This window comes from Galeopterus variegatus, unplaced genomic scaffold (genome assembly GCF_000696425.1).
Source record: "Galeopterus variegatus unplaced genomic scaffold, G_variegatus-3.0.2 Scaffold863, whole genome shotgun sequence".
Classification (NCBI taxonomy): Eukaryota; Metazoa; Chordata; class Mammalia; order Dermoptera; family Cynocephalidae; genus Galeopterus; species Galeopterus variegatus.
Genome location: NW_007726974.1, coordinates 161,034 through 173,199, shown reverse-complemented (window position 1 = coordinate 173,199; position 12,166 = coordinate 161,034). Strand labels below are relative to the sequence as shown.

The window sequence follows — 12,166 nt, the reverse complement described above, 5'->3', positions numbered from 1 at the left end:
GGCGGGAGTGCCTCCGCGCTCCCAAGCGGCGCACTCTCCAGTGCGCCACCGGGCCGGCCCCTCCATGAACTTCTTGAAGACCTTGTCATACATATTCCCTAGCTCTGTATAAAACAAATATATATATTTCCTAGCTGTTATAAAACAAACATATATAAATATATATATATTTTTTTATTTCCTAGCTTTATATACTAAAAAGACCCAAAAGCAACGACCAGCCTGGTGTCAATGACTTTTTGTGTCACCATGATTACGATCTCCAAACACCATTTCCCACCGGAAAGAAATGGGGCACCTTAGAGAAATGGCTAATTCCAGGGCTGGGACAGAACAAATACAAAAAGAGCCTGGAACATCTTTTCAAGCCAGACAGTAAGGAAGCTGTCACTACTATGATGGTCCAAAGGACTCCACAGCCAACTCAAAGAGGCCCCCACTAGCCAAAGACAAGGCAGGACAACATGAGCATCATTAGGGTAATGACAGCAGGGGGCTGAAACACATCTAACATGTGCATATATATCCATGAGATCATAGAGATACTAAAGAAAACAAAACTAACTAGTCACCACTGGAAGAGAAGAACCAAATCATTATTTTGAACTTTTGAATAAAGGGATAGAATCAAGCATGGATTCTGCTTTTCCTGTGTGAACTGTACCACTAAGTAACCAAAAGTAGTAGATAAGGGGAAATCTCTCTTTGTAGAAGTATTCCTGCTAATAAATGAAGATGAAGTGATAGAATTAGATGAATCCAAGATCAATCATCACCAACTTCCAACATCGCAAAAAGAGAAGCTGCCAGGTATTATGAGCTCCTGGTGGAAGAACACTCCCACTATCTGACCAAACTTCTAGATCCATCTATCAAATTAAGGAATTACAGAGGACAGAGGAACATGTTAACCCACACCAAGAGAATGCGATCAGCAAAATCCAGACTGCAGGAAATTCTATGGGTAGATCTTATTTGGGTCCTGGTATAAATGTATCAAAAAACCATTTATAGGGCCAGCCTGTGGCTCACTTGGGAGAGCGTGGTGCTGACAACACCAAGTCAAGGGTTAAGATCCCCTTACTGGTCATCTTAAAACAACAACAACAAAAAAAAAACCATTTATGACATTTGAGGCTATTGAAACTGTGAACACTGACTGGATATTTGAGAATAAGGAATTATTGTTAATTTATTTTAGTTGTACCAATGGTATTATGGATATGAGTGTGTTTTTTAAGTCCTTATCCTTTAGAGATACATACTGAAACATTTACAGGAGAAATATGATTTTGGGAATTCACTTCAAGATGATATGAGAGGAGGACTGAGACGAAACAAGATTGGCCCGGAAGTTAATAATTCTTGAAATTAGGTAATGGCCGCATGGGGGTTCGTTACACTATTGTCTATTCATATATGTTTGTCTACTCTTATGTGTTTAAAATTCTTCATAAGAAAGACTTTAAAAATTCTTCACAACAAAAGCTTTTAAACACAGATGAATACAATGAGCTCTCAATACCCTCACGTATTGTTGACTCACGCTAAGTCTTAGAAAAGGGGCTGAAAAAGTTGGGCCATGGGTAGCCCCTGTGGTCACTACTTTCTCCCAGCAATTCAGTGACTCGCCCTGGGCTACTGCAATAATCCAGGATGCATGCTGGGTCTCTATAGCATGAAAAAGATCAAAATTACGAAGTGTGTAATGTGAAAGTCTACTACACAAGGCACTATGTCCAGCACTCTAGAGGACACTACAGTGTGTAGACATGGTCCCATTCCCAGGGGCCGGGGGGGGGTGCGGGAAAGGTGCTGATTTCATGGAAGGAGATGGAGCAACACCCAGCTAACCAGCTAACAGGGGTGGATGGCCACCTGGCATATACACAAAGCAGCATCCAGAGGATGGATGGGTCCTTCAGATCAGTGTGGGAGAATCCAGGTAGGTCCACGCCGAGATGACCCTGAAATTAAGACTGCCTGGCTAGGATTTCAGCAGCAATGAGGAGTCCTCCTGGCTGAGCTGGCAGGTGTGAAGATTTGAAGGAGAGAACGAAAGGCGGAGCGGGGACTAAGGCAAATTGGGCAGAGGGTCAAGGCTAGGTAAAGGGGAGTGATAGGAGAAAGAAAGGTGGGGACCTGGCTGGGGAGGGCAGTGAGAGCTGTGCCCAGATCGGGGCTTCATCTGTTGAGCCCAGGGAAGCCATACACTATGTTACAGAAAGGCAGCGCCTACTGCTGCTTCAAAGAACAACACAATCTGGCAGTTTCCTATGCAAGGCAGCAATGCCATCTGCCCTCTTCTTGGTTTCAGGCAATGGCCCAGCAATGCAGATCAAATGCTGTGAGTCAAGATTCTTAAATCGGTATTAAATGCACAGAGCTGTGGCTGAGCATGTGATGAGGTGCCAAAAGGAGCAAAGCATCCCTAAGTGATCAGAACTCTGAGAACACTTAAAAATAGAAACAGACACGGGAAGGTGTCACAAGTGAAAAAAAAAAGCATACAGCACCCAGCCTGACCCCAAAACTCATTGACAGTTTGCTCACTCCGTGCGTATGACTATAAAAGGAGCCTCTTAAAGCTACATCTCCCTGTGGTGACACGTGGTGTGTGAGCCACCACATATCAAGCTGCCAATTTCAATTTTGTTTAGGGGTGTTTCTTACCATGTTCTCCTTCCCGCATATTAGTAACCAGCATGGTCATCCAGGAAACAGACCCATTTCCTCTGTATTTCTTTCCCCTTGGGATAAACAGATATTGATCTTGTTCTAAAGAACCTCATACCCTTTTCACGACCTGTCTTTCTCTACTGACATAGTTTACCAACTATATCCCAGAAGACTACAGGAGGAGGAAAAGCCACATGCTTGAACACCCAGCTCCATGGGAGCTCCCCTGTAGCACTTTGCCTGGCCCTGCTGGCCTCTTACTGGACGGCCAGTATGTGTGCAGGATTCCCTCCTCCTCCTCCACTCAAGTGCTTTGACTGTGGTACACAGGTCTGTCGCCTACATTGTCTTGCACATTGTTGGCAATACAGAGGATCAGTAAATAATGCCACCAAAACTAGAGTGTGCTCACAAGTGTTCCAGACTGTTCATCAGGCCCCAGTCTTGGATTAACAAACCCATCCTGGGGAAGTACAAGGTTCAGTAGCAGTTAAAGAACCCTCACCAGACATTTCACCAAAAATACAGAAAAACTGGGGAGGAAGGAGGTCCATGTGGCAAGTGTACCCCAGTCATATGTAAAAACTGGGCCACCGAAGAGCCTTGGGGAAGGTCTAGATCAGAAAAGTGTCTAGGAAGCAATAAAGGGCCAACCACAGGTCAGAGGGTCCACAGAGAGGGCCCTCGGCGCACAGAGCAGCAGACTGTGCTATACGTTAGAAACCCTGCAAGACTGGCCCATGGCTTTCTCTGATAGGAAATGAGAAGCCAGGCCACCACTCAAAGTCAAGTGTAAGCACTCACTCTCCTCAAACCAGAGTGGGATATTAGACCTTACCCTGACTGAGGTCAATGAAGTCTGTAAGGAGGAAGGAGTTCAGACCTGTGCAGAAAAGAGTTCACATAGCAGGCCTGAGACTGCTCATCCTTTGAAAGGCCTGCTTCCCAGGCTGGCCCTTGGCTGACATCGGGGAGCTTGGATTTGGGGCGGATTCCACCATTCCCTGACTGATAAGAGTGGCTCGCTCTGTTTGTACAAGCAATGTGATATATGCTGAATATCTGCTTTTCTTCTGGGAATCTGGAATTTGGGTACATGCCAGACAGAGGGTGCCCAAGTGATCAGCCCTCACTAAAAACCCTGGGCATTGAATCTCTACCAAGCTTCCCTGGTTGGCAACATTTCACACACATTGTCACAACTTGGAAATACTAAGCGTCCTGTGACTCCATTGGGAGAGGACCACTGGAAGCTTGCACCTGGTTTTCCCCAGACTTCACCCCATGCCAGTGTTCCCGTTCTTTGCTGATTGTGCCCTGTTTGCATCCTTTCACTGTACTAAAAGCATTGCTGTGGGTACAACTATATGCTAGTCCTATTAGCAAATCATCAAACCTGGGGTTAGTTTTGGAGACTTCTGACCCAAGACTCCAACAAGGAATCTCCCTGATGTGAGATGGGTGGACACCTTTGCGTGGGCTGAGTCAGAGACTGTGTTTGAGTCCTGGTGCTAAGAGCTTCCACTTCTTCCTCCACACAACAGGATAGCAATACTGGCACTTCCTCACTGAAACGAAAACTGGAAACCACTCCAGCACCTGCAGAGTGCCCCACAAGTGGAAGGTCCTATTATGCAATTGGACCTAATGTTTCAGGGTGGAGGCCTCTCCTTCGGTCCGTGGCCTGCTTCCCACACGGTCTTGCTCATGTGACACGTGCAAGGTGAACCATCAAGCACACAGGAAACTAGTTTAAACAGCTATAAGATTATGAAAAGTCCTTTTGAAAGCTTTATCTTTGCTCCCCATTCCTCCAGCCACTGCCAACAAATTATCCTAGGTATACAAAAACTACATGTACAAACACTTGCAACCTTATGGAAATATGAATGAGGACCACGGAAATCAGCTATGGGTTTGCTGAGTAGCCTATTGCAACATACTCAAAACTGTCACCATATTACATCCCCATTTCCTAACTGTAACTTTTCTGGCACTCCTGGCTTAAGCCTGCCAGCTCCAATTTATCTTCCCAACCTTAATTCAGCAAACAAGTTTTTGAAATTGAAGACAAATTAAGAAAAATCTAAGTTTGGCAGTAACACATTTGGCTTTCTGAAATCCCATAAACTCACAGGCAATTCTCATTCATTCACTGATGCATCCATTCACAGATTAACCAAGCTACTGAGAGCCTATCAGTACAAAAAAAGATGCTGAACTTGTCCACGGTGTCCCTTTCGGCACAAAGGTCTGCAGAGATACCCACAGACACTCCTTGTAAACTCCTGGAGGAGGAAGACCTGGTCCTTGGATCAGTCAGGGGCCACTGTAGGTATTTCAAACAGGAGAAATTCAATGCAGGGATCTGCTTGCACAGGAGGCGAACTGTTGAAAAAGAATCCTGGAGATGGTGAAACAACACCAGGACCATCACGTGGGGAGCTAGCACCACAGCTGGGGAACACACTGTCTGGTACAGAAGCTGGAAGCTGGGACATAGTTAAGCAGAAGGCAGACCTGAACCATAATGTGGCAGCAGGGATGGAAAGGAGGGAGTGGAGGAGAGGAACAGGCAGGGCTTGGAAACTCCATCTGATGTGGGTTGAGGGAGGGAAGAGGCAGAAAGCATGACTCAGAGGCTTTCAGCTATTCATAGAAAGAGGAAAGTTAGGAGGAGGAGCAGGTTTTGTGGGGAAAATTACAATGCATGTCACTAGAACTTGCTAAGAATGTCGGTGTGCACTGTGCTCCTCCCAAATATGCTGCTAGTCTACCTGTCACCTCTGCAACACCCTTGTGCTAAATGTTAACAAAATATACTTCAAACAAATGCTTACACAGTATTAACCTGTGCATTCCTTTTCAGCCTCCTAACAGTCTGATGGTATGGAACACTGAATATTCCCATTGAAAGCTGAATCTAATATAATAAGACCAGCTTCTAGGGTGTCCAACTTACATGTAGGGAACCCAGTGACTTAACCTGCAGACCTGCACCCTCAACTTTACATTTTCGGGGACACTATGCAACTGGATGATCTTTTCCATCGAAGCTGAATCTAATATAATAAGACCAGCTTCTAGGGTGTCCAACTTACATGTAGGGAACCCAATGACTTAACCTGCAGACCTGCACCCTCAACTTTACATTTTCGGGGACACTATGCAACTGGATGATCTTTTCCATCACTATCTTTTACCTTCTAGAATTATTGAAATTAACATCAAAAACATTACAGTATTTCCAATATTGGTGCCAAGTCTCCATAAGAGTTGGCTTTTGAGAGTTGAGCTCACTCAATGAGGAGGAATGAGTACATACACAATCCATCTTAGAGGCAAAGATGTCTTGATGTGCCATCTGCTGTCACCTGGCCACCACCACAAAGTGGGTCCAGCTCACCAAATGTTCAGTGGTCTTCCTCAGCCAGAGGACTTTCCAAATTCACTTTCAGTTGACTGCAGCCTTCTTTCTTATAGACCCAGACTAATTTCTTTGAGGGTTTCCTTGTTAAATGGCTTAGCCATTACTAAGAATAGATCAGTCTGAACAATAAATAAATTAAAACAAACGCTTCTGTCTGAAACCACTCCCTGGGAAACAAACATCATTTATAATAGGGCCAAACAGACAACCAGTATACAATAAACCAATTTTGCTTAACCGAATCAATTTGTTGCTAATATGGATAAACGCTGTGTTTGGAACACTTTCTCCATAAGGATTTGCTGACACCAATACCTTTGAACATTCTGTATCATTTATGAATTCTTCCCTAATTTTATGTAATTGTATGTTCCCTATGAGATGAAAGCTGGGGATGAAATTTTTTAAGTGTGAACTAACAACAACAACGAAATTGAATGCAAAACCATATTCTCCTTGTTAGTATCTGAATAGATATGTAATGAAGAGCACCAAGGAATAAGATAAGAACTTCGTCTTCTGTCTTATTTGTATTCCTAACACATTGTTGGAAAGAAATAAAAACCTGTCAACAATTATCCGTACCTCCTAGAAATACTTTCTATATGTGACATTTTTTTATTCCTGATAATAGGAATGTTACTAAGCCCAACTGTTGGCACTATGTGCTTTCTCCCTTAGAATAAGCTTGAACAATCAAATATGCTTCTCAAGTGAAATCCAGGGTGGAAGTACCTGAGGAAACCACACCCAAAGAGGAAATTCTTATCTAAACCCTCACTATTTTTCTATTTAGATAAAAATAATGGGGATTGACATACAGGTCAAGACTACAATGAGATACCATAGTATACCCATTTGATTGGCAAAATCAATGCTGACAATACCAAGTGTTGCAGAGGATATAGATCCACAGATTCTCTTATTCATTTCTGATGGGAGTATAAGTTGGTACAAATGCTTTGGGAAACAGTTTGACATTATGTAAGGTGAACATTTACATTCTCTACCACCCAGCAATTTCACCCAAGAGAAACTCCTACATGTGTACAAGAATTTTCATAGTAACCCATCAACAGGAAAATGCATATGTTAAGTGACACTATACTCACACCCTGGGCTTTACACAGCAGTCAAAATAAGCCTCATAAGAATCACATATTGTGTGTTTGTGTGTTTGTGTGTGTGTATGTGTGTGTGTGTGTACATACACCCTTTTTTTATAAAGTTGAAAATGCTTGAAATTAAAAATATGGTATTTAAAAATTGCATGTATGTGAGATAAAATATGGGGCTGGCCAGTTAGCTCAGTTGGTTAGAGTGTGGTATTGTAACACCAAGGTCAAGGGTTTGGATCCTCATTCCTTCCAGCTGCAAATAAATAAATAAATAAATAAAAACAACAACAACAACAAAACTAAAAAGGAAAGAAAGGGGATAGTGACTGGGATTTGGGATAGTGGTTATCCTGGAGGAGGGGGAGGCCAAAAAATGGGATGGAATGGTGGGGGGCACAAGAAGTATGTGCCCATATTTTTTCCAAACACCAGGCCTCACTTAGTTAAAAATTAAAAATTTGAGGGTGGTCATTTCAAAAGAGAAGCTAGTGAGAGAAATGGTGCTGATTCCTTCTTCACCAGCCATATCGCCCCAGCAGGTAAGCCTAACTTTACCAAATCATGAGTAACAAATTCTTTCACTCTGTTTTCAGCTCGAAAGATGAAATGTCACCTTTATCCCAGACATTCACACTTGGAGAACTGAGAGCAAGATGTCTAGGGAGGGCTAGAGCAGATGTCACATGGACACAGTGCTGAGTACAGATGGAGCCCTCCATAACCCACCGTGCTGTTGTCAGGATTATGAGTGACGGGCCTGGAAGAAGCTCAGTCCTTGCCACTGGCTGGCAGGATGGCCATGTCTGGTCTAGAAGGAGAGATTCAGATCAGAAGTGAGCACAGGAGAGCAGTGTCAAACATCTGGAATGACAATTTTGGGACTTTTCTGCAGACAGAGACTTACCTCTGGTGGCATTCAGACCCACAGCCTGCAAGCTGGGTGCCTCTGGATAAGCCCTTGAGCTCATTCATTCAGCCTCAGTTCCCCCAGGAGAGCAGTGTCAAACATCTGGAATGACAATTTTGGGACTTTTCTGCAGACAGAGACTTATCTCTGGTGGCATTCAGACCCACAGCCTGCAAGCTGGGTGCCTCTGGATAAGCCCTTGAGCTCATTCATTCAGCCTCAGTTCCCCTTTCTTGATTTATACAGCCTTACCAGGCTGTATAAATATCGGGAATCATTCATATGCCAGGCAAGTCAAGCAACAATTCTACCCACCTTGGAATCTAGAAATGTCCAAAAATGTAGAGTGCAGCCTTATAACACCAAGGTCACAGGTTCAGATCCCTGTACCAGACAGGCACCAATAAATAAATAAATAAATGTCCAAAAAGGAAACTACAGAGTTGGACTGTGCAAACACACACACAAGAACTTTGTTCCTACTTCCTTCTCCCCCTGCCTCCAAACTAGCAGTTGTCTCCACAGCCTTATCAGCAAGCAGTAAGAATTTTTCTTAGTTACCCAGAGAATCTGCACATTTGAGATTACCTTGAAATGCCAACTGTCTATATACATAGTTACAGTCATGTGCTGCATGATGACATTTTGATCAACGATGGACCACAGATACAGTGGTGGTCCCATAAGATTATGATGGAGATGAAAAATTCCTATCGCACAAATGTCATTGTGTTACCACTTCCTTACACTATTCAGTACAATAACAGGCTGTACAGGTTTGTAGCCTAAGAGCAATCAGCTATACCATAGAGCCTAGGTGTGCAGTAGGCTATACCATCTGGGTTTGTTTAAGTACACTCTATGATGTTCGCACAATGATGAAATCACCGAATGATGCATTTCTCATAATGTATCCCCATCATTAAGCGAAACATGACTGTATTTTAAGAAAAGACGATGGGACATTTTTGCTCTTCCAATTAAAACAAAATAAAACAAGCATGAGGTCAGGTTTTCCTTCCTCTAGAATTAGGCGTTCCTGCCACTGTAGGATGCTATACTCATAAACATTACCTTGACGTCTACGGTTTAGTATTGCTGGTAAATATAGATAACACAGAAATGCTGAGCTCAAGGATGAGTGGGCATTAAGACATATCAAGACAGGCGCAGACTTTGGAGTCTGAGAGGCCCAGGTCAGAATCTCTCTCTACCACCTACTGGGCTGGTGACTTTGGGTGATAAATTCTATCTCCCTCTTAAATCTCAGAACTCTTCATTTGTACAAAAGGACAATACCAGAACCCACTTCACATCGTGGGCGTAAGGATGAAATAAATGAACGTAATGTAAAACAGAGCAGGTGATCCACAGCTGATGTGCCCTATGTGTTACATCTCTTGCCTCCAAGCAGAAAGTGACATTTACAGCCAATCACCAGTGGTCCCATCATTGTCTATCTTGGTGAAATGTTTACATATCTGACAGAGTATGAAAAGTGAGATAAAAACACCATTTGGAAAAGGATCTCTTTTGCTCAGTCTCCTAACCCTAAGGACAATGTGTCCCGCTTCCCATGTATGGTGCAGCCGAGTGAGCAGAGGGGCACCAAGGCATCACATGAGAAGGGCCCATTAGAAACACATCTCATGGCCGGGAGGTGTGGAGCTGGGGGAAGCCCAACCCAGCTGCAACCAGATAAAGAGCACTCCAAAAACACCCTTTTCACATCGGTAGCCCTCCATAGCCACCGCAATTGCCATGGCTGCCGCAAAAGTAGCTAGTTTCTATAGCACCAGTTACAGCCACTGTGCAGATGGCACACCAGACTTTGAACTTCACTGACACAAGGAGAGGCACCAGTGGAGACAAAAATTAAAAAAAAAAAAAAAGAAGAAGAAGAAGAAGAGGTCCTTTCTTTCCACAAAAAAAGAAAAAAGAAACACATTTCGGCTTTTTCCCCTGCCAGGAAATAAGGACAGCAGTGATCCCACATCTTGGAGCAGGAATCATCACTTGACTTCAGTGGGGCTCCCAAATTTGCAGGGGCATCATAGACTCAACCACCTTTTAGAAGCTGTGTCCCAAAAAAGGCTAGGAAGGACTGTATAAACTCTGTAGTGGGTGACTTGAAGGGATACTGCTGGCCATGTGAAGTGACCAAGGTGACCGAGTTTCAGCAAACAGCAAGGCAGGGCTCTCCTGTTTGCAACAATGAAGCAGTGCTTCTCAGAGTGTGGGTCCTAGACCAGCAACGTGGGCCTTGCCTGGGAACTTGTTAGAAATGCTGAACCTCGGGCCCCTCCCTAGGCCCAGCAAGGCAGGGCTCTCCTGTTTGCAACAATGAAGCAGTGCTTCTCAGAGTGTGGGTCCTAGAACAGCAACGTGGGCCTTGCCTGGGAACTTGTTAGAAATGCTGAACCTCGGGCCCCTCCCTAGGCCCACTGCATCAGAAACTCAGTGGGTAGGCCCAGCACTTTGTGTTTCAACAAGCCCTTCAGGGAATTCTGATGCACACTCAGGTTTGAGAACCACTGGTATAGAGTGATCTGAGATCTCAAAGCTTAAACCAACCATCCCCAGGAAACATAACAGGGAATAGCCGGTAAAAAGGAGAGGAAACCTTCAGTAACTTCTCCCTTTCAACTAGTTTTGGTAGGAAGACCCTGCTAGCTTTTTCACTGCTGGATTTCAATTTTGAATCCCATGTTGCTTCTGGAATAAGAAAGGAGACAACAGAACACTTCCCGGTTCTCCACAAATGCCAGATGAGCTCCTGAAGGACAGGAGCAGTGTCTCATGTATATGTGAGTCTGCTATGCCCAGCCCAAGGCCTGGCAACCAGCAGGCATCAGGGATGGTGAGAAACAAATTGAGTAACTGCCTGAGGAGGGAACAAGCAGCCTTTCCCATAAGTGGGTCCCAAGGACTGAAGGAAGTGACTATTTCCCTCAATCCCTAACACAATGATCTTAGCTCCAGAACCAGAAAGGTCAAGGGTTGATTCTGGCTATCTGCCCCAGGCCCTACAACTACCAAGACCAGAGAGGGACTGAGGTCCCAGATCACTCCTTTATGCCACCTCTCTGCTCACACCCTAAATCCAAGCTCTGCAGGGGTCATATCCACCCTTGGCCAGAGGTCTGGGCCTCCAGCCCTTGGCAGTTGGCCAGAGGCTTTACTTCTGTGGAGTGCATGCTCCCAAACATCCCTAGGCTACAGGCAGTATCCCCAAACCCGGAGGCCCTCCATCACCATCACTTGCAGCATCACCACCCTTCAACCCCAGATGCCATTCTGGCACTTCCATACCTGTAGTAAGACAGCAGGCCATTGCCAAGCACGAACCAGCGGCGCTGGTAGCCCTTCAGGTAGTTGGTCCACTTGAGAAGCCAGCCCTTGAAGCTGTCCAGAGGCAGTAAGACCATCGGGACATCAGAAGATGTGCCAGTCCTGGGCATTGAAACCCCAAGAGGCGTCTTCACCTGTCCTGGTCGCAGTAGAGGCAGGGGCTTTAACGCCGGCACTGACCCTAACTCAGGTTTGAGCAAGGGCACGCTCCCCACTGTTGACCCCTGTGGGGGCAGCTGCTCTGATAAGGCCTTGGTGAAGGGCCCCGCCGCTACACCTGGGCCAGACTCCGACCCTGTCCGCAACCCTAGCAGCAGTTCCGATCCCTGCCCGGCCGGCTCAGACGTCGTCTCGGGCACAGGCTCCGATCTCGGCACCGGCTCCGACACCTGTTCTGACAGCGGCTCCTGCTCCGGTTCGGGCACTGGCTGGGGCTGAGGCTTGGGCTCCAGCCCGGAGCCGGACGTGGAAGAGCTCATGCCCGGCGCCGCCGTGTGGCAGGACAGGCAGGGGACAACCGTGAACAGCGACGAGAGCCCGCGGGAGCGGCCACCACAGCCGCCGCCTCGGCTCGGAGCGGCCGCTTTCCCCATAGAGCCGGCCGACCCGAGCTCTGCCGAGCGGGAGTGGGGGCGGGGGAGGCGGGGGCGCCGTCACGTGCGCGCGGCGCGAGGCGGGGGC

General features: G+C 45.8%; 1 protein-coding gene across 4 annotated transcripts in view; it reads right to left on the bottom strand.

Annotated features, from left to right (window-relative positions):
• Nucleotides 1–12,084, bottom strand: part of OSBP2 (oxysterol binding protein 2) — a 192,323-nt gene extending 180,239 nt beyond the window's left edge. For 3 of the 4 annotated variants that reach the window (XM_008573009.1, XM_008573007.1, XM_008573008.1), the window contains exon 1: nucleotides 11,447–12,078. In XM_008573009.1, coding sequence (XP_008571231.1) covers nucleotides 11,447–12,078 — 632 coding nt within the window. Of the gene's footprint in view, nucleotides 1–11,446 lie in introns of all 4 variants that reach the window. The other variant, XM_008573010.1, reaches the window with a different exon arrangement.
• Nucleotides 12,085–12,166: the final 82 nt, after the last annotated feature.